Source organism: Schistocerca gregaria, chromosome 5 (assembly GCF_023897955.1).
Source record: "Schistocerca gregaria isolate iqSchGreg1 chromosome 5, iqSchGreg1.2, whole genome shotgun sequence".
Classification (NCBI taxonomy): Eukaryota; Metazoa; Arthropoda; class Insecta; order Orthoptera; family Acrididae; genus Schistocerca; species Schistocerca gregaria.
Genome location: NC_064924.1, coordinates 573,144,077 through 573,170,083, shown reverse-complemented (window position 1 = coordinate 573,170,083; position 26,007 = coordinate 573,144,077). Strand labels below are relative to the sequence as shown.

At 43.7% G+C, this 26,007-nt stretch overlaps 2 protein-coding genes across 3 annotated transcripts in view; one reads left to right on the top strand and one right to left on the bottom strand.

Moving 5' to 3' along the window:
• LOC126273003 (uncharacterized) overlaps positions 1-26,007 on the bottom strand; it is a 196,934-nt gene that overhangs the window by 8,240 nt on the left and 162,687 nt on the right. The window lies entirely within an intron of this gene.
• The window catches only part of LOC126273002 (uncharacterized), a 77,847-nt gene that overhangs the window by 36,091 nt on the left and 15,749 nt on the right, over positions 1-26,007 (top strand). The window contains exons 2-3 of one of the 2 annotated variants that reach the window (XM_049976364.1): positions 17,070-17,151; positions 21,827-21,921. In XM_049976364.1, the coding sequence (XP_049832321.1) occupies positions 17,070-17,151; positions 21,827-21,921 (177 nt within the window). The remainder of the gene's footprint in view (positions 1-17,069; positions 17,152-21,826; positions 21,922-26,007) is intronic. The other variant, XM_049976365.1, reaches the window with a different exon arrangement.

Here is a 26,007-nt window from a genome sequence, read left to right as displayed (position 1 = left end):
TTAATAACGGCCTTGATACGCCTGGGCATTGGGTCCGAGCCTCGATGGCGTGTACAGGTATAGCTACCCATGCAGCTTCAACACGATACCACAGTTCATCAAGAGTAGTGACTGGCGTATTTTGACGAGCCAGTTGCTCGGCCACCATTAACCAGACGTTTTCAGTTGGTGAGAGATCTGGAGAATGTGCTGGCCAGGGCAGCAGTCGAACATTTTCTGTATCCAGGCCCGTAGAGGACCTGCAACATGCGGTCGAGCATTATCCTGCTGAAATGTAGGGTTTTGCAGGAATCGAATGAAGGATAGAGCCACGAGTCGTAACACATTTGAAATGTGACGTCCACTGTTCAAAGTGCCGTCAATGCGAACAAGAGGTGACCGAGACGTGTAACCAATAGCACCCCATACCATCACACCGGGTGATACGGCAGTATGGCGATGACGAATACACGCTTCCAATGTGCGTTCACCGCGATGTCGCCAAACACGGATGCGACCATCATGATGCTGTAAACAGAACCTGGATTCATCCGAAAAAATGACGTTTTGCCATTCGTGCACCCAGGTTCGTCGTTGAGTACACCATCGCAGGCGCTCCTATCTGTGATGCAGCGTCAAGGGTAGCCACAGACGTGACTCCGAGCTGATAGTCCATGCTGCTGCAAACGTCGTCGAACTGTTCGTGCAGATGATTCTTGTCTTGAAAACGTCCCCATCTGCTGACTGAGGGATCGTGACGTGGCTGCACGATCCGTTACAGCCGTGCGGATAAGATGCCTGTCGTCGCGACTGCTTATGATATGAGGCCGGAGGGATCCAGCACGGGTGTATAAAAACGCACCACATGTTGTAATGAAGCATCAAAACCGTCTGAAGATGAGTCGTAATGATTCTAAACCGGAAACGGTACCTTTCGAATAAAGGAACTGAAAATAAATTTGTGGCTCGTTGCTGTCTCAACACCATCAACATTTGCCTAAGACATTATGGGGGTGGATACATGTAAGCGTCGCTCGGTGAATGCGTGCTGCAATATCAACTAACCTTGATACAAATATGAGTTTTTACAGGGAAAATAAGAGGGTATGCTGAAAAGTTATGCCTTCATTTTTTTTCATTCTGTTCTCAGTATCGGTTGAGGTACTATAGTTATGCCTATTACCAGGTCGGCTTCACTGACGAAAGTTGCAACACTCTGCCGCTAGAGGGCTCCGAATTTTAGCGTACAACGTAGCGACATATAGCATAACTTCGGCGGTGTGTGAGAGACCTTAAGAAAACTGGAGGCAGGAATTCGATGTGTTTGCTTCCTAGGAATTACTAAAGTGGAACTATGGCACCTCGATCACAGACAGTACCACGTTGAGGAGGAGGTGACATATACAAGCAATAGAAAACGAGTGATGATAATGTAGAATCCGTTATTTTCCGGTGTTGCGGCCGTGACATACGCGATGTCATTTCACCCCTTGGATCGTGAACGTGGGTGGAAAGGGAGTGGCATTTACAAGTAGCGAGAAAGACGGTAGCGTCAACCTATAATTTTCTGGGTTGACTTGCGAGATTGGTGACAATTTAGTGGTGGGGACATGAAAGAGATGACATGTAAATATTCGAAAATGACGAATACTGGCGACGAATCCATGGTGTTCGACGTGCTGATAGGTGACAGTCATGATGACAATTGGCCCCTAGTTGTCGGTGTAGTCATGCGTGTGCAGAGGGGGTGACATGTAAAATATTTCGAGTTCTACATCTATACTCTGCGAACCACTGTGAAGTGTGTGTCAGAGGGTAATTCTTGAAGTATAACACATAAGCGTTCCTTCCCCTTCTATTCGCTTATAGATCTCGGGAACAATGAGTGCTTAAATGCCTGTGTGCGTGCTATAATTAGTGTCATATTGTCCTTTATGTCCTTATGCCAGCTGTTCTAAGGGGTTACAGTATATTACATACTTAAGACTGATTCCTGGAACTTTGTAATTATTTTTTCGCGAGATAATCGGTGATTATGAGCAAGCGTCTGTCATTTTTTTCTGCGTCTCCGTGGTGCTCTTCCCTGGGGCAAATGACATGTGATCATACATGTTGTCCCCCTTTGTATACGTTCAGTATCCCCTGATACTCCTATTTGGTACGTGTTTCAAGCTTTTTTTCCCATCAATCATCTGATTCGTTACAGCCTGCCACGATTTCCTCTCTTGTGCCAATCTCTTCATATCAGAACAGAACTTAAAACTAAGTCCACAATTACTTTTTCAACGGATTCCACTCTCTGTCTTGCCGTAAACCTCTACTCTGTGCAGCTACCTCTAGTACTATGAAAGTTATTCTCTGACATTTTAACCCACTCCCTATCATCTTTGTTGCAAATGTGTTAGAGTAATGATGACGACAGTATCCTGACAGGGTGGGCATATGTAGGGTGTATCAAATTAATGGTGTAAACGCATACAGTTGAAAGTAGACGATACTAAAAGCAAAAATGTCTACCATAGGGTCGAAAATGCCTACTTTAAAATTTACGAGCACTTGATCATTAGAAGAGTTGTTTTGCAAAGTATCGAAGATGAACAAGTGCTCATAGCTCTTAAGGAATGTATTTTAGAGCACATGTTTACTGTACGTTCTTTTCTTGTTTTGTTCCATACTACCAGCTCCCAAAATATGGAAAGAAAAGAAATTGCAGTAGAAGAGATTTGCTTCACAGTATCGAAGATGAAAAATTGCTCGTAGCTCTTAAGGTAGGCATTGTCGACCCTATGTTTACTGAGACTTTTTTTTCTTCTAGTATCGTGTACTTTCAACTGTATGCGTTTACGCCATTTGTTATGGTACACCCTGTACAAATACAATGCGCTGGTGTTGCAAAAATCGCTAAGAGATATTAGGCAGGAGCAGTCAACCTATGGAAAGAAAACTGTAAGTCCATAGTATGCTTGATCATTTGCTACTTCAGATCCACACAAATTGAATTAGTAATTCACATGGAATTCTCATATGAAAGAGGGAATAAAATCATTAACATATATCCTTAATGGATCACTTGCACAATACACCATACACGCATGAGTGGGCCTCAGCGGAAAACTAGTGAGGCAAAAGTGAAGGACATCAGCTCTTATAACCATGGTCAAAAGGCTTGCATAGTCCGGTAGTTCCTAAAACAAATTGCAGGAATCACCGCACCATACTAAAATAAAGGGCGTCGACACCAAGTTTTTGGTATTGCATGATCAGTCTTTTGAAGAAAACATGTGGACACGAGGCATTAATCTGCCTTTCACACGTGCATCAAAGAGATAGAATACTAGTTAAATTATTGGAGTAGATCTGAATAAATATATGCGTCCCCAAACAGAATCAACAACGACTAAAAAAATGGTTCAAATGGCTCTGAGCACTATGGGACTCAACTGCTGTGGTCATCAGTCCCCTAGAACTTAGAACTACTTAAACCTAACTACCCTAAGGACATCACACACATCCATGCCCGAGGCAGGATTCGAACCTGCGACCGTAGCAGTCGCGCGGCTCCGGACTGCGCGCCTAGAACCGCACGGCCACCGCGGCCGGCCAACAACGACTACTCAAACCTAACACCTTGTCTGGTGAAGCGGCGCTTGCCAACTGAAACGCTGGTGCCACAGTCTAAAGTCAGCGTCGGCACCCATCAGAACCTTCCGGAAGTCTGCTTCCCTCTGGATCTGCCTCCAGGAGTGGGAGTCTGCTCCCTCAGAATCTGTCGCCAGAATAAACGTCCTACTTTGCCTCTGAGTTCTCCCTGGCCATTCCATAAGAAAAGTGCGTAAGTTTATATAAGCCAATACCACTCGTGGTCTGTCAGTCAGATGAGAGAGAATAGATGGCTCGACCCTCTCCTCACGACAGTCTTGAAAGTGACCAACCACTTGTTACTATACAGTGTAACAGCATACTTAAAGATAGAGCTTGTTTTTGACTAAAATTACATAGCATCAGTGTATTGCGACGTGCCTGCAATCCTAGCCTTTGAAATTCCCCTACTCAGACGTTTTGACTAAATAGAGATTGCGTGAGAAACCTTTTGGTGTAGACTCTACAGCGTATTCTCAAGGACATTTCGAGACATGGGTGGAGAAAATGACTTCAGAACATGAAGGTTGCACCTTACTTCACACTGTTCAAAGCATGACCGGGTAAATATTTCCACAAAGAAGGACAACTTGCTGGTAATGAACACCTGTTCAGACACACCACTATGTAAACAAATCTCCTATTTGTCATTGACGTTAGTCCTAGCACATACAAGGGGAGAAGCTTGTCTCAATCTTACTTGCGACTGTGCAGCCCCAGGCAGCACCACAGTTGGAGCAAGTGTTTGTTTATCAAACCTCCTGACGCCGCTAGCTTTGAAAGTGAAACAAAACGCCTACAGTGAGAGGACCACCTGGCGATACCATATGTCAGTCGCGCCTGGCCGTAGCCTTTCATAATGCACGCAAGAGTGGAATACATTTCGGTCTCCTGTACGATGAGAAGAAGTCGTTTAACCTTCGTGTAACTTCAGAAAAGGCCACCCACTGGCTGTCGTTAACGCAAGGCCAGTCCAAGACCAAAGCAATTATTTAGTTACAATGTCAAGTAATAATAAAAACTGATTATGCTTGGTTTCCACCAGTAGATGCAACCAAACTACGGTCAGCAGATAGGATCATGGAGGTCTTATCTTCTGCTGATCTGAATTTGCTCCAGCAAATGTTCGGAAAGTAGACAAGAAGCTAAGATATAGATTGATGTACATGAAATGACAGCTGGGGATTGGTGAACCAGTTTCATCACCACAGCCATTGGGGAAAAAAAATCTGCATCTGGTTAGTCTCAGTAAGGGGTGCGATAGTGAGGCATAAGTAAACGTTTTTCTATATTCGTTTTATTAATTTGTAGTTAGCTGTTGTCAGGCTGAATTTTCCATAGTAGCTGGCATGGAATAGAGGTAAGGAGTGCGGGCCCACATTATTATTTATTACTTATTCCTCAACACTTAAATATTATTTCTTCAGTCAACTTCGCATAGTTATGGTGCCTGAAATGAAATTACAAACATAAGAGGATTTCACCAGAAAACCGACCTCAGTCACTCACACAATCACACCTATAACTAACTATGCTGCCGCAGCTTTAACTCAGGAGCTGCAGTAATCATATAACATAATGCAACACTCTTAATGAGCAGCAAATATTCACTAGTTGATTTTACAATTGCTGTAATATTAGCCCAAACATCCATTCCCTCATCCATATACAGGGTGATTCAAAAAGAATACCACAACTTTAGGAATTTAAAACTCTGCAACGACAAAAGGCAGAGCTAAGCACCATCTGTCGGCGAATTAAGGGAGCTATAAAGTTTCATTTAGTTGTACATTTGTTCGCTTGAGGCGCTGTTGACTAGGCGTCAGCGTCAGTTGATGCTAAGATGGCGACCGCTCAACAGAAAGCTTTTTGTGTTATTGAGTACGGCAGAAGTGAATCGACGACAGTTGTTCAGCGTGCATTTCGAACGAAGTATGGTGTTAAACCTCCCGATAGGTGGTGTATTAAACGTTGGTATAAACAGTTTACAGAGAATGGGTGTTTGTGCAAAGGGAAAAGTTCGGGACGGCCGAGAACGACTGATTAAAATGTAGCACGCATCCAGCAAGCATTTGTTCGCAGCCCAGGAAAATCGACTCGCAGAGCTAGCAGAGAGCTGCAAATTCCACAATCAACTGTATGGAGAGTCCTACGAAAAAGGTTAGCTATGAAACCTTATCGTCTGAAATTGGTTCAAGCACTGTCTGCAGCTGATAAGATTAAAAGAATCGATTTCTGTGATTTTATGCTTGCTCAAATGGAAACAGATGAATCTTTCGTTTCAAAGATTGTGTTTAGTGATGAAGCAACTTTCCACACTAACGGGAAAGTCCACCGTCGCAATGTCTGTATATGGGGCACTGAGAATCCGCGGGAAACAACTCAGTATGAACGTGACTCGCCTAAGGTGAACGTTTTCTGTGCCACTTCAGCCAATAAAGTTTTTGCTCCCTTTTTCTTCAAAGGTGCTACTGTAACTGGACTACAGTATCTGGAGATGTTAGAGAATTGGCTGTTCCCTCGGCTCGAACAAGAAGCACAACAATTCATATTTCAGCAGGATGGAGCGCCACCACATTGGCACTTATCTGTCTGTAACTACCTGAACGTCAACTACCCGAGGCGATGGATCAGCCGCCAGGCAGCCCGTGACAGAGCACTTCATTACTGGCCTCCAAGAAGCCCTGATTTTACCCCCTGCGATTTTTTCTTATGGGGGTATGTTAAGGATATGGTGTTTCGGCCACCTCTCCCAGCCACCATTGATGATTTGAAACGAGAAATAACAGCAGCTATCCAAACTATTACGCCTGATATGCTACAGAGAATGTGGAACGAGTTGGAGTATCAGGTTGATATTGCTCGAGTGTCTGGAGGGGGCCGTATTGAACATTTCTGAACTTGTTTTTGAGTGAAAAAAAAACCTTTTTAAATACTCTTTGTAATGATGTATAACAGAAGGTTATATTATGTTTCTTTCATTAAATACACATTTTTAAAGTTGTGGTATTCTTTTTGAATCACCCTGTATTTGTCATTCATATCCTTATTATAGATTAAGTACATAGATAATAAAGACCAAAGAAAAACAACCATGCTACAAAGAAAACATCATAAATAATATAATCATAACTCATGATCCCACTATATTCAGGAAAATAGTAGCAACAAGAAAAGCATGTGTTATGAAAAAAATAACATATATAAAAACCACAACAGTCTATGAAAGTATTTGTCTTATTCAGTGATTCAATTACAAGTCAACCCGTTATTTGCTTCTTTTGTTAAGTTCAAGAATGCTGATCAGTTAGATGATCATTACGAATGAAACTGGTGATTAGCTAAAAAAAATTCTTGCGATTATATACTGCTGTTGTTTTTACATGTTGTCAAACTTTGGATCACTCTTGTGTTCGAAATCACATCACAAATCATCAACAATAATATACTACGTAGAAACATCCATGTTTCAAAATAAATAGTTCATTAAGGGCTCTAGTTGCAGGGAGTAAGAGCTATTCGTATTTTCCTTGACGTTCGAGCTCTTAGAAAAAATACTGTACTGATCGATGTATGGTACTAATCAGAGGTGTTCTACACAAAATATACAAATCCTTTCATAAATGTAAACATTGGGCACGAATAATGTTAACAATAAGATCCGGCTGTGGTGGCCGAGCGGTTCTAGGCGCTACAGTCTGGAACCGCGCGACTGCTAAGGTCGCAGGTTCGAATCCTGCCGCGGGCATAGATGTGTGTGATGTCCTTAGGTTAGTTAGATTTAAGTAGTTCTAAGTTCTAGGGGACTGATAACCTCAGAAGTTAAGTCCCACAGTTCTCAGAACCACCTGAACCAATATTAGCAAGAAGAGCTCCCAGGTGCATCCTCAATCAGTCATGATGCTTCCATGACATAGCCCGTGGTAACCCCATCATTGACTATGTTCACCGTAGAGTTGGGTGGAGTGTTCAGCTTGAACTGGATGAGAGTGGCATAAATAAGAGGGCGCCCTATATCGTAAATGCCATCAGGTGTGCCTAACTTTAGCACTGTACTGACGGTTTGTCAACCTCATGGAACGGGTATCAGCGGTTAGGTGGCATAGTGGGTACCACTCGTAAGTCCAGGCGTCAGGTTGAATGCACTGTCGCCTCGCATTTAGCATGAACATGTTAAGGAGTAGTTCTCAGATAATAACACAGATAGCAGTAAACGAAGCGGTCTGCATCGAGTCCATGCATGCAACTACCTCATCTTACTACCTCGCCAACTCTGTCATCGTCACGTGATGTTATGTGCTAGCCAGCATTTACGCATGCACACGTGGTGGCACCAACCCTTGCAATAGGTATTAGAGATAAACTAAACGAACTGCTTGTAGATGTTGACTCTGACATTACTGACATATCAGAGCACCATTTAAACAATGTGAGAATTCAGAGGCTTGCTTTACCAGAATACACCTATTTCTATGCCATTCCGTTCCGTCACTGACAATGTTGACTGTTTATGGAAAAATTTCAAGGCAATCTTAAAATGCGTTTCAGACAGGTACGTGCCGAGTAAAACTGTGAGGGACGGGAAAAACCCACCGTGGTTCAACAACAAAGTTAGGAAGCTACTGCGAAAGCAAAGAGAGCTTCACTGCAAATTTAAACGCAGCCAAAACCTCTCAGGCAAACAGAAGCTAAATGACGTCAAAGTTAGCGTAAGGAGTGCTATGCGTGAAGCGTTCATTGAATTCGAAAGTAAAATTCTATGTACCGACTTGACAGAAAATCCCAGGAAGTTCTGGTCTTACGTTAAATCAGTAAGTGGATCGAAACAGCATATCCAGACGCTCTGGCATTATGATGGCACCGAAACAGTGAATGACACGGGTAAAGCTGAAATACTAAACACCTTTTTCCAAAGCTGTTTCATAGAAGAAGACCGCCCTGCATTTCCTTCTCTAAATCCTCTCACGAACGAAAAAAATGGCTGACATCGAAATAAGTGTCCAAGGAATAGAAAAGCAACTGAAATCACTCAACAGAGGAAAATCCACTGGACCTGACGGGATACCAATTCGATGCTACACAGAGTACGCGAATGAACTTGCCCCCCTTCTTACAGCCGTGTACCGCAAGTCTCTAGAGGAACAGAAAGTTCCAAATGATTGGAAAAGAGCACAGGTAGTCCCAGTCTTCAAGAAGGGTCGTCGAGCAGATGCGCAAAACTATAGACCTATATCTCTGACGTCGATCTGTTGTAGAATTTTAGAACATGTTTTTTGCTCGTGCATCGTGTCATTTCTGGAAACCCAGAATCTCTGTACGAATCAACAAGGATTCCGGAAATAGCGCTCGAGTGAGACCCAACTCGCTTTATTTGTTCATGAGGCCCAGAAAATATTAGGTACAGGCTCCCAGGTTGATGCCATTTTCCTTGACATCCGGAAGGCGTTTGATACAGTTCCGCACTGTTGCCTGATAAACAAAGTAAGAGACTATGGAATATCAAACGACCTGTGTCGCTGGATTGTAAAGTTTTTAGCAAACACAACGCAGCATGTTGTTCACAATATATATAAATGACCTAGTAGATAGTGTCGGAAGTTCCATGCGGCTTTTCGCGGATGATGCTGTAGTATACAGAGAAGTTGCAGCATTAGAAAAGTGCAGTGAAATGCAGGAAGATCTGCAGCGGATAGGCACTTGGTGCAGGGAGTGTCACTGACCCTTAACATAGACAAATGTAATGTATTGCAAATACATAGAAAGAAGGATCCTTTATTGTAAGGTTATATGATAGCGGAACAAACAGTGGTAGCAGTTACTTCTGTAAAATATCTGGGAGTATGCGTACGGAACGATTTGAAGTGGAATGATCATATAAAATTAATTGTTGGTAAGGCGGGTGCCTGGTTGAGATTCATTGGGGGAGTCCTTAGAAAATGTAGTACGTCAACAAAGGAAGTGGCTTACAAAACACTCGTTCGACCTATACTTGAGTATTGCTCATCAGTGTGGGATCCATACCAGGTCGGGTTGACAGAGAAGATAGAGAAGATCCAAAGAATAGCGGCGTGTTTCGTCACAGGGTTATTTGGTAAACGTGATAGCGTTACGGAGATGTTTAGCAAACTCAAGTGGCAGACTCTGGAAGAGAAGCGCTCTGCATCGCGGTGTATCTTGCTGTCCAGGTTTCGAGAGGGTGCGTTTCTGGATGAGGTATCGAATATATTGCTTCCTCCTACTTATACCTCCCGAGGAGATCACAAATGTAAAATTAGAGAGATTAGAGCGCGCACGGCGGCTTTCAGACAGTCGTTCTTCCCGCGAACCATACGCGACTGGAACAGGAAAGGGAGGTAATGACAGTGGCACGTAAAGTGCCCTCCGCGACACACTGTTGGGTGGCTTGCGGAGTATAAGTGTAGATGTAGATGTAGTGTTTGCTGAAGTTATTAAAAGGGCTGTGTATGTAAGGATAATAGATAAATTCACTTCACATAATTTGCTGTCAAAAGTAAGGTTTGCTTTCAGAAGTGGTTTAACAACTGAAAATACTATGTTCTCTTTTCTCTGCGAGGTACTGGATGAATTTAAAAAAAAGAATTTTTTTTTTGTTTGTTTCACTAGGGTGATTGATTTCGTTGATAACAAAATATTGCTTCAGAAGTTGGACCATTATAGAACATGGGGAATAGCTCACAAGTGGTTCATCTCTCACTTAAACACAGACAGCAAAGGTCACTCTCCACAGTGTTGGAAGTGGCTCTGATGTGGGATCCGAGTGGGGCACGTTTCAGTTGGGATGCCCCAGGGATCAGTGCTGGGGCCACTACTGCTCCTTATTTGTACAAGTGATATGCCTTTCAGTATTACAGATGATTCCAAAATGTTTCTGTTTGCTGATGACTCTAGCTTGATAATAATGGATGTTAAAGAAAGTTGTGTGCAACGCTGGCACTGTTTGAAATAGTGGATTTCAAGACGCAAGTTCATGGGTTCTAGAAAAAAACTAACGCTAAATCAGTGTAAGACTCAGTTTTTATGTTTTCTAGCACACAATTCAACAATACCTGATGTTTTAAATAGACAGAATGGTCTTAGTGAAACTGATCAGCCGAAATGTCTAGTTGTTCAGATTGATAGTAAACGTTCAGGATCTTATTCGAAGACTTAATTCTGCCATTTTTACTATTAGAATAGTATATGAAGTGAGTGATAGTTCGACACGAAAAGTAATCTACTCTGCTTATTTTCTTTTACTTATGATGCGTGGTGTTACTCTTCTGGCTAGCTCGGCTCTGAGCACTATGGGACTTAACATCTGAGGTCGTCAGTCCCCTAGAACTTAGAACTACTTAAACCTAACTAACCTAAGGACATCATACACATCCATGCACGAGGCAGGATTCGAACCTGCGAGCATAGTGGTCGCGCGGTTCCAGACTGAAGCGCCTAGGACCGCTCGGCCACACCGGCCGGCATTCTCACTACCACAGGGTATTTTTGGCTCAGAAACAGGCGGTTCGGGCAGTAAGTGGCTTAAATTTGCGAACCTCTTGTCAGCCACTGTTCATTATTCTGGGTATTCTCACACTGGTCTCTCAATATATGTGGTCTTCCGTGTCGTTTCTTGTTGACAATATCAGCTTACTCCCAAGAATGAGCAGCTTTCACTCAGTTAATGCTAGACAGAAATCCAATCTGCATTTGAATCACACCTCCTTGAGTCTTGTACAGAGAGGAGTGCAGTATTCTGCTGCTGCTGCATCCACTTTCAATAAGCTACCACAAGAATTCAAAAATCTTAGCAGTCATCTATGCGCTTCAAATTGAAACTGAAGACTTCCCTCAAGGGTCAGTCCTTCTATTCTGTCGACGAGTTTCTTGAAAAATTCAGCTGATTCCTGTGTTATACACTCCTGGAAATTGAAATAAGAACACCGTGAATTCATTATCCCAGGAAGGGGAAACTTTATCGACACATTCCTGGGGTCAGATACACCACATGATCACACTGACAGAACCACAGGCACATAGACACAGGCAACAGAGCATGCACAATGTCGGCACTAGTACAGTGTATATCCACCTTTCGCAGCAATGCACGCTGCTATTCTCCCATGGAGACGATCGTAGAGATGCTGGATGTAGACCTGTGGAACGGCTTGCCATTCCATTTCCACCTGGCGCCTCAGTTGGACCAGCATTCGTGCTGGACGTGCAGACCGCGTGAGACGATGCTTCATCCAGTCCCAAACATGCTCAATGGGGGACAGATCTGGAGATCTTGCTGGCCAGGGTAGTTGACTTACACCTTCTAGAGCACGTTGGGTGGCACGGGATACATGCGGACGTGCATTGTCCTGTTGGAACAGCAAGTTCCCTTGCCGGTCTAGGAATGGTAGAACGATGGGTTCGATGACGGTTTGGATGTACCATGCACTATTCAGTGTCCCCTCGACGATCACCAGAGGTGTACGGCCAGTGTAGGAGATCGCTCCCCACACCATGATGCCGGGTGTTGGCCCTGTGTGCCTCGGTCGTATGCAGTCCTGATTGTGGCGCTCACCTGCACGGCGCCAAACACGCATACGACCATCATTGGCACCAAGGCAGAGGCGACTCTCATCGCTGAAGACGACATGTCTCCATTCGTCCCTCCATTCACGCCTGTCGCGACACCACTGGAGGCGGGCTGCACGATGTTGGGGCGTGAGAGGAAGACGGCCTAACGGTGTGCGGGACCGTAGCCCACCTTCATGGAGACGGTTGCGAATGGTCCTCGCCGATACCCCAGGAGCAACAGTGTCCCTAATTTGCTGGGAAGTGGCGGTGCGGTCCCCTACGGCACTGCGTAGGATCCTACGGTCTTGGCGTGCATCCGTGCGTCGCTGCGGTCCGGTCCCAGGTCGACGGACACGTGCTCCTTCCGCCGACCACTGGCGACAATATCGATGTACTGCGGAGACCTCACGCCCCACGTGTTGAGCAATTCGGCGGTACGTCCACCCGGCCTCCCGCATGCCCACTATATGCCCTCGCTCAAAGTCCGTCAACTGCACATACGGTTCACGTCCACGCTGTCGCGGCATGCTACCAGTGTTAAAGACTGCGATGGAGCTCCGTATGCCACGGCAAACTGGCTGACACTGACGGCAGCGGTGCACAAATGCTGCGCAGCTAGCGCCATTCGACGGCCAACACCGCGGTTCCTGGTGTGTCCGCTGTGCCGTGCGTGTGATCATTGCTTGTACAGCCCTCTCGCAGTGTCCGGAGCAAGTATGGTGGGTCTGACACACCGGTGTCAATGTGTTCTTTTTTCCATTTCCAGGAGTGTATATAGATTGCGTTCGTATGAACTTGTCGTCTTTTTAGGATTTATAAAAATTTTCTTTCACGTATTATTACTTTTCTGTTGTAATTTCATATACTGACATGTCCCATGGCCATGGAGATTTGCTCCTTAGTTTGTTCCTACGGAACTAGACGTGTAAAATAGAAAGAAATAAACAGTACACAAAACGCTCGCTGCTGGCTCTGCCCAGTGGGTCAATAGATGTGTGGCATGGGGTATAGCCTTCATCAGTGACCGGCCTTCAATTTGACATGCCCAAATGAAGAGCTACGTAGCCATACTGCAAGCAGATGGCTCACTCCGAGATGGAGGAAACGGGCGAGAGCCTCATCGCTTGCACCGCCTGCAACGGGAACTACGGCACTGACCAGACCCCTCGCCAGGCACTCACACCAAGGAACATTCCCAAGCGTCAATAAACGATCCTGATGAAACTTGGGGGGTTTGTAGAGCGTGCGAAATTGGGCAATATGTATTTCTTTTGTTAGTGTCCAATTTCGCTTTTAACGGATAAAACACATTCCGAAAGCCAGTTTAGTTTTAGAGATAATCTCTTCAAAGTGATGACATACATATAAAACGTTTTTCATATGAAAGCTGAGATGCCAATATTATGAAAAGGATAGATCGCTACCCACTATACGGTAGAGACGCTGAGTTGCCGACTGACCTATCAAAAAGACTGATAAACAAGTAAGCTTTTGGTCAGAATGGCTTCGTCTGCATTAGAAAATACACCCACTCACATTTTCTAGCAAACGCAACTCACAGACACATGATTACTGTCTCTGTCTGCCAGGGGCCTGACTTCGGGAGCCAGGAGAACCACTTTTGGCTGAAAGCTTAGTTGTTTAGCGGTGTCTTTCTTGTGCAAGTCTACGACTCAGCGTCTCCGCTGTATGGTGAGTAGCAATCTATTTTTTTCCATAATATTGTCATTATTCCATTCTGGACTTTCCATTGTTTGAGGACTTGAGATACAATTAATGTCCTTGAAATTTTTTTTATAATAATTTGATATTTTTCAAAATACCTTACCACCATTAATTAATTTTGAAAAATGAAGACCTTTGTTACAACATAAGTTAGTTTTCAAGCCACCCACATCGCTGTGTAATAAAGCCGTTTTCTAAAACATCGTTTCTGGAAAATAAACTGCACATAATGCGCTGTCAAAAAAATCGTTCAAATGGTTCTGAGCACTATGGGACTGAACATCTGAGGTCATCAGTCCCCTAGAACTTTAAACTACTTAAACCTAACTATCCTAAGGACATCACACACAACCATGGCCGAGGCAGGATTCGAACCTGCGACCGTAGCAGTCGCGCGGTTCCGGACTGTAGCGCCTAGAACCGCTCGGGCACCACGGCCGGCTAATGCGCTGTCAGATTATTTTCAACGTACCTAATTAAAATATCTAAAGATTCGTTACTGTTCTATCTATTTATTTCAGTTGCATTTGATTTATGTTTTAATCTGTTGTTTTACGTTTTACTTTCATTTTTTGAGTTAGCATTTTTATATAGCTTTATTTTCTTAGTTGAAAATAATAAAAACTCATTATTGTGCTAGTACATAATTACAATAATGATAATCTGTAAAGAAATAGCGTAAAACGTTACGTTTTTTTACACTATGCACATAAATTAGACGAAATTTCTTCAGGTAATATACATGTGCAAGACAATACAAAACAAAATTCAGCAGGATTTCAAATTGTCATGGATGATCCTCTAAATATCCTTGTTTCTATGGGGTATATTTCAGTATACTGGTAAGCGTTGACGAAGAGAATTGATTACGTTCTAATGAATGAAACTCGACTATTTGTTTCTGAGGTGGGGATTGATTTTATTATCTTTAATTTGGAAACTCATTCTCTCCCACAGGTGGCAACTGCTCTTATGCACTGCCACAGCAAGAAGACAAACAGTTCACACATGCATCGAACAGTAAAGGAATCGATAGCAGCACAGGAAACAGAAAATGTAAATGAGGCTAATAACTGTGGTATCGGCACTGTCAATGAGATGCAAGCATCCCATCCCTGGAGATCGAGTGGCGGGTGTAGTTAAGTTCGAACATTCGTGAACTGAGCCCATGTTGTGTGTTTTCCAGTCGTGGCCAATGCTCGTGATCCACTGAATTATTATTGAATTGAAGACTGACTGATTTGTAAATCTGTGATATATGTATATGTTTCAACATTCAAAACTACTGTTAACAACTGATCCCGCAACTGCAACAAAAATGTTATGTATTACTTCTACTGTTTGATATTAGCTGTAGAACAAATTAACATCTGAATTCTGTGTTCATAAACACCATCCGTTCCTCGCTCCAGTATCCATTAAAGAACCGCACAGTTCGTAAAGATGTTGTAACAGCAACATCTGGGGGGACTTGGGATTGCCACACACAGATCACATATTCCCCTGAGTTGTTTCTTGGGAGTGGCAAATTACCTAATCGTTTTAATTTTGTCCGGGTCAAGATGGATCCCGTCTGCCGTCATGATGCATCAAAGAAACTTTATGTTTTGACTGCCAAATTAGAAGTCATGGAGACTTACATTGACATCAGCCTGCCAAATAGCATACAGCAGTCGATCCAACAATTCATTATGATCAGCCCAACATCACTTCACGACAAAATATCGGCCACATAGAGCTTCATTCGCGCTCTTAACTCGGCAGGTAGTAACGCATTTAATGTTTTAATAAATGCAGCTGTAGACACGTTCACACTCAATGGAAGCTATCTAAACGTATAGCAGGTTCGGGAGCAGAACAATGCTACAAACTGTTGGCATGCACTGACCAACACTGTCTGCCAATAGCTGGCACACAAACCAATGCTAATGAACATCTACATCTACATCGAAAATCTGCAAATCACATTCAAGTCCCTGACGGAGGGTTCATCGAACCACATTCACAATTCTCTATTGATCCATTTATGTATAGCGCGCGGAAAGAATGAACACCTATATGTTTCCGTCGAGCTCTGATTTCCCTTATTTTATCGTGGTGATCGTTCCTTCCTATGTAGGTCGGTGTCAACAAAATATTTTCGCATTCCGAGGAGAAAGTTGGTGATTGTAATTTCATGAAAAGATTCCGTCGCAACGAAAAACACCTTTCTTTTAATGATGTCCAGCTCAAGTCCTGTATCATTTATGTGACACTCTCTCCCATATTTCGCGGTAATACAAAACGTGCTGCCTTTCTTTGAACTTTTTCGATGTACTCCGTCAGTGCTATCTGGTAAGGATCCCACACCGAGCAGCAGTATTCTAAAAGATGACGGACAAGCGTAGTGTAGGCAGTCTGCTTAGTATGTCTGTCACATTTTCTAAGTGTCCTGCCAATAAAACGCAGTCTTTGATTAGCCTTCCCCACAACATTTTCTATGTGTTCCTTCCAATTTAAGTTGTTCGTAATTGTAATACCTAGGTATTTAGTTGAATTTACGGCTGGTAGATTAGACTGAATTATCGTGTAACCGAATTTTAACGAGTTTCTTTTAGCACTCATGTGGATGACCTCACACTTTTCGTTATTTAGGGTCAACTGCCACCCTGTTACGCCGCTGTCCTCGGTCGTTACGTGAAGGCAGTCGTCCACAGCATTGTGCATGGCGAGAAGTAATGCCTGATGTGTGGTATTCTCAGCACACTCTTGACACTGTGGGTCTCGGAATTTTTAATTCCCTAACGATTTACAAAATGAAATGTCCCAAGCGTCTAGCTTCAACTATCATTCAGCGTTAAAAGTCTATTAATTACCGTCGTGAGGCCGTAATCACGTCTGGGACCTTTTCACGTGAACCACCTGGGTACAAATGATGGATCCCACCAATGCACTGCCCTTCTATACCTTGTGTACGCGATATTACCGCCATTTGCATATGTGTATATCGCTATCACAGTGTAAAGCGAAGAACGTTTGGTCAGTCTCCAGCTCTTGTAAAAACAGCTCTTCGTGTCCATCGTCCTCGCCTCAGTGAGGATGTTGCTTGGCGCTCTAGATACTAAGAGGAGAACCTTCTGCTAAGAAGTCGATCACAATTGGGCGGTTCCGTTTCTTTGTTCCAGGCATGAAATGCTCGGCAGGCGGTTTGTGCCCCGGCAGTTACCTGTGCTGCCACAATCAACTTTGCTGTCTGCGGTCTCAGAGGTTTGTACCACACCACACGACAGCATATACATAAGCATGTACATATCGTGATATACGTCACTTGTTTCTTAAGTCAGCACTGTTTTCATATTTTAAAAAGCACGCGACTACATTTTCGAACAAATTTGATTATTACAAGAGAACACAACTTCCGATTGTTTAAGCTCGCTGTCAGATAACGTTAAAGAAACTTGTTAAAACTCGTTAGATAAGACCAAAATTATGAAGTGTCTTTTTATTTCGCATCTGCTTTCTGCGCGTAGTATTCGGTGATAACTAGCGGTCACCCACTTCGTATTTCATCATGAATGTCAGTGTGACATCTAGAAAGAATGGTCATCCCACCGCTCACAGTGTCCCACCTAGAGATCGCAAATCTGAGGCATTTTAAATACAAACAAACGTAAACGAAGTAAAATGTTTTCGTTATGTTGTCTCTGGGTAGGGAGCGTGAACCGCTGATAGCTGTAGTACAGCGGTTAAGTTTGATCGGTATGTATTTAAAAACACCGCGTACTGTACCTAAAGAACGTGTGTCAGTACGTTGAGAATTTCGGCACTAACACTCGCGAAAGGTCACTGAAATTATTACTTGCGGTGATCTAACCAGCGTTCTGTGATAACATTCATTATTCAAACAACAGACTTGTTTATATGTTAAATTGCAGTAGAGAGATGATGCAGTGCAGATACGTCTTGACTGTTTATGGTTTTGCGCTGCTACAGATAGTTTGGCATCGTGTCATTTATGGCAGTCATATTGAATGGATAAGTCTGATGTATTATGTTGACAGTTGCGAAATGTTGCAAGAGGTCGCTTGCTTTATCATAAAAACACTGATGAGCCAAAGATGCTGGTACACCTACCTAATATCGTATAGGGCCCCCGCAGGCACGCAGAAGTGCTGCCGTATGACGTGGCATGGACTCGACTAAGGTCCGAAGTAGTGCTCGAGGGAATTGTTACCATGAATCCTGCAGGGCTGTCCATAAATTCTTAAAAGTACAAGAGGGCGGAGATCTCTTCTGAACAGCACGTTGCAAACCATATCAGATAAGCTCAATAATGTTCATTGTCTGCGGAGTTTGGTGGCCAGTGTGTCCCTTAAACTCAGAAGAGTGTTCCTGGAGCCACCCTGTAGCAATTCAGGACGTGTACGGTGCTGCATTGTCCTGCTGGAATTGTGCGTCGGAATGCGCAATGGACATGAATGAATGCTGAACGCTTACGTACGTTTCAGAGTCGTATCTAGACGTAGCAGGGGTCCCATATCGTTCTAACTGCACGCGGTCCACACCATTACAGAGCCTCCACCAGCTTGAACAGTCCCCTGGTGACATGCACGGTCCATGGATTCATGGCATTGTCTACATACCCGTATATGTCCATCCGATCGATAGACCGAGACTTGTCCGACCAGGCGACGTGTTTCCAGTCATCAATAGTCCAATGTCCGTGTTGACAGGCGCAGGCTAGGCATAAAGCTTTGTGTCGTGCAGTCATCAAGGGTACAAGAGTGGGCCTTCGGCTCCGAAAGCCCATGTCGATGATGCTTCGTTGAACGGTTCGCACGCTGACCCTTGTTGATGGCCCAGTATGGAAATCTGCAGCAATTTGCGGAAGGGCTGCACTTCTGTCACGTTGAAAGATTTTCTTCAGTCGTCATTGGTCCCATTCTTGCAGGACCTTTTCCCGGCCGCAGCAATGTCAGAGATTTGATGTATTACCGATTCGTGATATTCACGTTATTTCTGTGAAATAGTCGTACGGAAAAATCCCCACTTCATCGTTACCTCGAAAATGCTGTGTCCCATCGCTCATGCGCCGACTGTAACACCACGTTCAGACTCACTAAAGTCTTTATAACCTAGCACTGCAGAAGCAGTAACTGATCTAACAACTGTGCCAGACACTTGTCTTATACAAGCGTTGTCTACCACAGCACAGTATTCTGCCTGTTTACATATCTCTGTGTTTGAATACCTACTCCTCTACCAGTTTCTTTGGCGATTCAGTGTATATGTTCAAATGATGGTAAATGTTATTATCTTTACTTAAAGAAAAGCATTGTCTTTTGAAAAATCTTCAAATTGTGAGCTACACACTTTTTTTTGCATAAGGAATTAGTGAATTTACTCATGGCGCTTTTGTTGCCTATGTCTGGAGTCACCTTCAGAAGTCAAATTAGTAATCAAATTAATTAATTTTGTAAGACTGTATCTTGAATTTCTGCAATACTCGTGTATTACCGCAAAAGAAAATAAGAACAGTGAATAGTTGATGGAGTATGAATGACAACAGTGGCGTATTTAAGTTGTAACCTCCCCACAAAATAAAATAATATGAGTAATATTCTCATTTAGTATAACCTCAAAACAGAAAAATTCCTAAACCTCTCAACAGTAAAAAATATAATTATGTCGTTCACATTCAGTATAACCAACCAACAGGAAAATTGCGTAACGTATCAATAATACACTCCTGGAAATTGAAATAAGAACACCGTGAACTCATTGTCCCAGGAAGGGGAAACTTTATTGACACATTCCTGGGGTCAGATACATCACATGATCACACTGACAGAACCACAGGCACATAGACACAGGCAACAGAGCATGCACAATGTCGGCACTAGTACAGTGTATATCCACCTTTCGCAGCAATGCAGGCTGCTATTCTGCCATGGAGACGATCGTAGAGATGCTGGATGTAGTCCTGTGGAACGGCTTGCCATGCCATTTCCACCTGGCGCCTCAGTTGGACCAGCGTTCGTGCTGGACGTGCAGACAGCGTGAGACGACGCTTCATCCAGTCCCAAACATGCTCAATGGGGGACAGATCCGGAGATATTGCTGGCCAGGGAAGTTGACTTACACCTTCTAGAGCACGTTGGGTGGCACGGGATACATGCGGACGTGCATTGTCCTGTTGGAACAGCAAGTTCCCTTGCCGGTCTAGGAATGGTAGAACGATGGGTTCGACGACGGTTTGGATGTACCGTGCACTATTCAGTGTCCCCTCGACGATCACCAGAGGTGTACGGCCAGTATAGGAGATGGCTCCCCACACCATGATGCCGGGTGTTGGCCCTGTGTGCCTCGGTCGTATGCAGTCCTGATTGTGGCGCTCACCTGCACGGCGCCAAACACGCATACGACCATCGTTGGCACCAAGGCAGAAGCGACTCTCATCGCTGAAGACGACACGTCTCCATTCGTCCCTCCATTCACGCCTGTCGCGACACCACTGGAGGCGGGCTGCACGATGTTGGGGCGTGAGCGGAAGACGGCCTAACGGTGTGCAGGACCGTAGCCCCGCTTCATGGAGACGGTTGCGAATGGTCCTCGCCGATACCCCAGGAGCAACAGTGTCCCTAATTTGCTGGGAAGTGGCGGTGCGGTCCCCTACGGCACTGCGTAGGATCCTACGGTCTTGGCGTGCATCCGTGCGTCGCTGCGGTCCGGTCCCAGGTCGACGGGCACGTACACCTTCCGCCGACCACTGGCGACAACATCGATGTACTGTGGAGACCTCACGCCCCACGTGTTGAGCAATTCGGCGGTACGTCCACCCGGTCTCCCGCATGCCCACTATACGCCTCGCTCAAAGTCCGTCAACTGCACATACGGTTCACGTCCACGCTGTCGCGGCATGCTACCAGTGTTAAAGACTGCGATGGAGCTCCGTATGCCACGGCAAACTGGCTGACACTGACGGCGGCGGTGCACAAATGCTGCGCAGCTAGCGCCATTCGACGGCCAACACCGTGGTTCCTGGTGTGTCCGCTGTGCCGTGCGTGTGATCATTGCTTGTACAGCCCTTTCGCAGTGTCCGGAGCAAGTATGGTGGGTCTGACACACCGGTGTCAATGTGTTCTTTTTTCCATTTCCAGGAGTGTATAAACAATCACAAGTCCCTACTACATAGAAACTACAAGCGAAGTAACTATCGTTGGTCCTTCTATGCAAGTTGCTAGTCTTGAAGCTGCTATTGAACTGCCACCGTCATCAGTCGGTCGTGGCACTTGACATCCTCTTCACATTGGGGCCTCTGCTGTCACGTTGTCGTCCTGGGGAGGGATCGGTCAGCGTGCTGTTGGCTGACGTCTTCTCACTGCCATCTCTTCTCTATCGTTCCCGACTGAAGTGCCGGCGCCTGACTTTAGGCTATAACAAATATTATCCGCTTTTCGTACCCAAATTTTTGTTGTGTTATGAAACATAGCTAATGTTTCTTCTCATCAACACGATAAATATCATTGAAGTGGCAGCTCAGGGAGAGTGGCGGCAAATGCTAATAATACAACACAATTAATTTTCGCAATGTAAAAACTGCAAGAAAAGCACAAACTCTGATGAAAATTCGTGAAATTTGAGGTGTGGGAGGAGAAGTTTCTGGCCTGAAGAGCTTGTTATGCCACTAGTATTTAATAGAAATTGATTAATATGAAATTTCACAGCGCCAATGGCTTGAAACGACACACTAAAAGCGAAAAGTAGTATCAAGAATTTGCTTTTCCAGCTAAGAACCAAGTTCCATGTTCGTGTATGAAAATTTTGACATACTTTACATAAAAGGGCTCATGAAGTTTGTGAGTTATCTTTTAAGTGTAGCACACAGCTAAGGAAGCTTTTTTTTCATGATGTTCCGCAGTGTCACAGTATTTCTGTTTAGAATCGCAGAGATAGCTGGTGCAATTGGTGGCGTCATTCTTCTACTCGGAGGCGTGGCTTTCTGCTGTATCCAGTGTTGCAGGACCAGAAGACAAGGCAAGTATTACTCTTCTGCCAATCACCTGCAAAACTAATCTTTCTTCCATAATACCAGCTCTGCACTTGGTATGTACTGTACCAGTGGGTGGTGAGTTTCGTATGGTCATTTCAGAACGTCAGAGAGACAATAGTGTCACAATAACAGTGCAAGATCTGAACTGCACGACATTTTGCCAATAACTATTCGATATGCCACTGATTTTGGCAGGTCGACGGACGAGAGATAGGGGTGAGCAAACAAGAAGCGCCACACAATACACTAATGCGTTTTTATTGTTAACTATTAATGCCAAAATTGTTCAACACTGGTTGCTACTACTTGAAAAGTGCGCGCAATTTTCGAAGAAAATAATGTTCCAGACTCAATTGTGAAAAGAATGATAGCAAAATTCGGAAAGACTGGTTCAGTTTCTTATTTAAAACACTTGACATCGTCATTTAAAAACAAATATCATGGCAGTCTGCGAGAGTATGACGAAGAGTCCATGGATCTCGATTCTTCACCATGCGCAGGAACTGGACACTTCCCCATATGCTCATTAAATGTTTTAATCTTACAAAATCCAACTGACTCAACAACTCCGCCAACAGATCATGCACACAGAAGGGAGTTCGTCAGCTGTATTTCCGAACAAGAAGAAGTGAATGCTCCTTTTGTGGGCAAAGTCATCATCAGCGACATATCTCACTTACATTCCGATGGCTACATTAATAGGCACGATTGCCGAATTTGAGATTCACACAATAAACGAATGACTGATGAGAAGAAAATGCGTCCCCAACGTGTCACTGATTGGTGTCCATTGTGATCTGGATGAAAGCATTAACGGTAAACGGTGAACGTTTTCTTAACATGATAACCCAGTTATTTGTGCCACAGTTACTTCCAATTGTTCTTGAAAACTTGTGGTTTCACCAGGACGGTGACACTTGCCATACTGCCCAGAAACATCGACGATCTTACGTGAGCCATTTCCTGGTCGTGTCATCTCTCGTTTTCGGAACCGGAATTAGCCGCCACGATTTTTCGATTCAACACCGGTGGACGTTATTGTGTGGGGTTTCCTGAAGCGTTACGTTTGTACCAACAAGCCGATGGAAGTTACAACTAAAGCATTAAAAGACGAAGCTGAACGCTCTATCTACGAAATATCATGCATTCTGCTACAATTGTTTATGAGCACCACGTAAGCAAACACCAATTTTCATCTTTATCTCCCTTCACCACTTCCCTCCCCCTTCCCCCTCGCCTACCCCTCTGTCATTAGTCTACTTATTCTCTTATCCATTAGTTATTTAACCCAAACTTATGCTATAATTTATTTATTAATTGCTATAATTTATTATACAAGATTACCAGCGTATCTTAATTAATATAATCTATGACCCAAAATAGTCACCAGATGGTCACCTACGTATTGTCTTAATTAGTATAGTTTATGACTCAACATGACTTCACAATCAAATATGGCTACCTAGGATTTTCACCTCATTCTACAAAATACGACAGTTAAATGAAAAGTAATGCCTCCACAGTCGTTAATTGGGTTTGCATGGGAGTATTTTAATAAATCAAACGCAGAAATAATCCTTAGAATGTGATTACCAACATTCACGTTTCCACATAATCGCCAGCCAACTGGATACATTTCTGCCAACGATGAGCAAGCCTTCTGAAGCCGTCACGTAAGAAGTCGACACTCTGTTTCCGCAACCACAGTCACGCAGTTCTATCAACATCTTCATCAGAAGCATAATAATGTCCTCGCAGGTCATCTTTCATTATCGGGAACAGATGGGAGACAGATAGTGGTAAATCTGGTCTGTATGGAGGATGCCGTACGGTGGTGAGATTCAGTCTCTGAAGTTATGCTGTGGTGGCACATGAAGTGTGTGGTTTGGCATTATCATGCTGCAGGAAAACATTTCCCTTTTCCTTTCGGACCCTTGTTATCCATCATTTCAGAGTTCGCAGCATTGTGACGTAACGCTCTGAATTTATTGTTGTTCCACGATCAAGGAAATCAACATGAATAACAACATCTGCGACCCAGAACACAGTGGCCACGATTTTTCCAGATGAGGGCTGTGTCTTGAATTTCTTTTTTGGGGCGAGTCTTTGTGTAGATATTCCATAGACTGACGTTTCGCCTCCGGGTCGTAATGATGTACCCAAGTTTCGTCTCCTGTCACAATTGAATGGAGAAAGGCGTCACCTTCATTCTTGTAACGCGAGAGGAGTTCCTGGCAAATTGCAAGTATGTGTGCTTTCATTTGAGGAGTCAGCATCCGAGGTACCCATCGTGCATAGATCTTCCGATAGAAAAGGAAACCAATAATGTGACCTACACGTTCTTGCGACATGCCGATTGTGCTTGCAATTTCTCTCCGAATGAGACGACGATCGTCCTGAATTAATCTATTGACATTTTGCTTGTGAAACTCGAGGGTTTCTGTCACAGGACGTCCAACTCTTTGTTTGCCATGCAGGTCAGATGTTCCCACCTCAACATCTTTAAACTTACTCACCCAACGACACACAATACTCACATCAACACAATCACCATAGACTGCTTTCATTCTCTGATGAATCTCCTTTGGAGTGACACCTTCTGCTGTCATGAATTCAGTGACTACATATTGCTTCAATCGCACTGAGCGACCGTCTGCGCAGGGTTCCATACTTCTTTACACTGTAACAACACAACCGTTCAATTCTAAGGCTTCGCGACAACTGGAGTTGTTGAGAATAGGCTGCAGAATAGGCCACATACCAATGCTGCCAACTGTTGAAGAGTTACGAAGGTGGAGGCATTACTTTTCAGTCAACCCTCATAGTTATTCTAATTACTGTTTTGCTGAAGTCGCCTACCCCCATCCCCCCAGTCATTTGGGCTTAAAACTGGGAAAACATGATACATGCTTCACCGGCACTGTGCTAGCCATAAAATGTAAAATATTTAACAAGTACTGATATCTTATAACTTTTTAATTATGAAGCAGGAACTATTAAAAATACGAGACAATGAACTCACGCTTGCATTATCGGTGGTAGATGTGGGTGTTATTTAACATTCAAGTTCATCGCACTCTGAAGTTTGAGTCGTGTAAGAGGGCAGCCAAATTTTCTGCCGTTTTTCACATCTCCCTCCTCTAGCTGCTAGCAGCCAATAATATTCATTCTCCTTCCGGGCGGCTAACAGACAGTTACAGCTAGAGAGGCAGAATCTCGCTCCTACATGCTGCACTGCTACCATACTTCGCGACGGCCGAATCATTCATTCATAACTGTCAATTTTTTCGTTTCCGTTTTTTTCTTGCAACAGTGTATCTGTAAATGTTCAAGAGTGATTAAAAACAGTCAGGTGACGGCAATGAATGTGAAGTGCTTCAGAAGCAGGCGAGGCGGATTATTTACCGCATTTATAACTTTTTCAAACATGCATTTGAAAGCACGTCTCCTACTGTTGACATTTGAAAACATGCAAACGGACTGCAGAGCCATACGGTGTCGGCAAGAGAACTGTAAAAAGAATTGTAAAAGAAAGTTTCAGAGCTGTAGAAACCATAGAAACGTTTTCATGTCGCCTGGAAAGCATCAAAATCGGAAGAAACCTCTAACACAAATGGATGGTTTTAACAGTGCTTCATGTGAGTGATGAATACCTGACATTGTAAAGAATTTTAAAAACGTTGGTTCCAGATACATTAAGAAGAAAGCTTTTAGGTACAGCACGAACTGTATCCCATATAAAGATTCACGATACAAGAGAAATTGTTAGTTAGCAGTGTATTATCTTGATAGAAAATGGGTCAATTACAATCATTCGAAGAAGATCTGCTGGAAGAAGAGTGACAGTACTGGTAGTTTTAAAGTTCTCATAGGAATAGGTTCCCGGATAGTTATTCTGCATGCTGACTCTTCTTCTGGTTTTGTTTCTGAGAGTAAACTTCTATTTACATGTAAGAAAAAGGCTGTCATTTTCGTAACATGATTCACAATTCTTGTCATACCTTGCTTCGAGGTTAGTGATTGCCAGTTATAATTTAACTTTATAGAGAAACATCAAGTACAAACGCCAG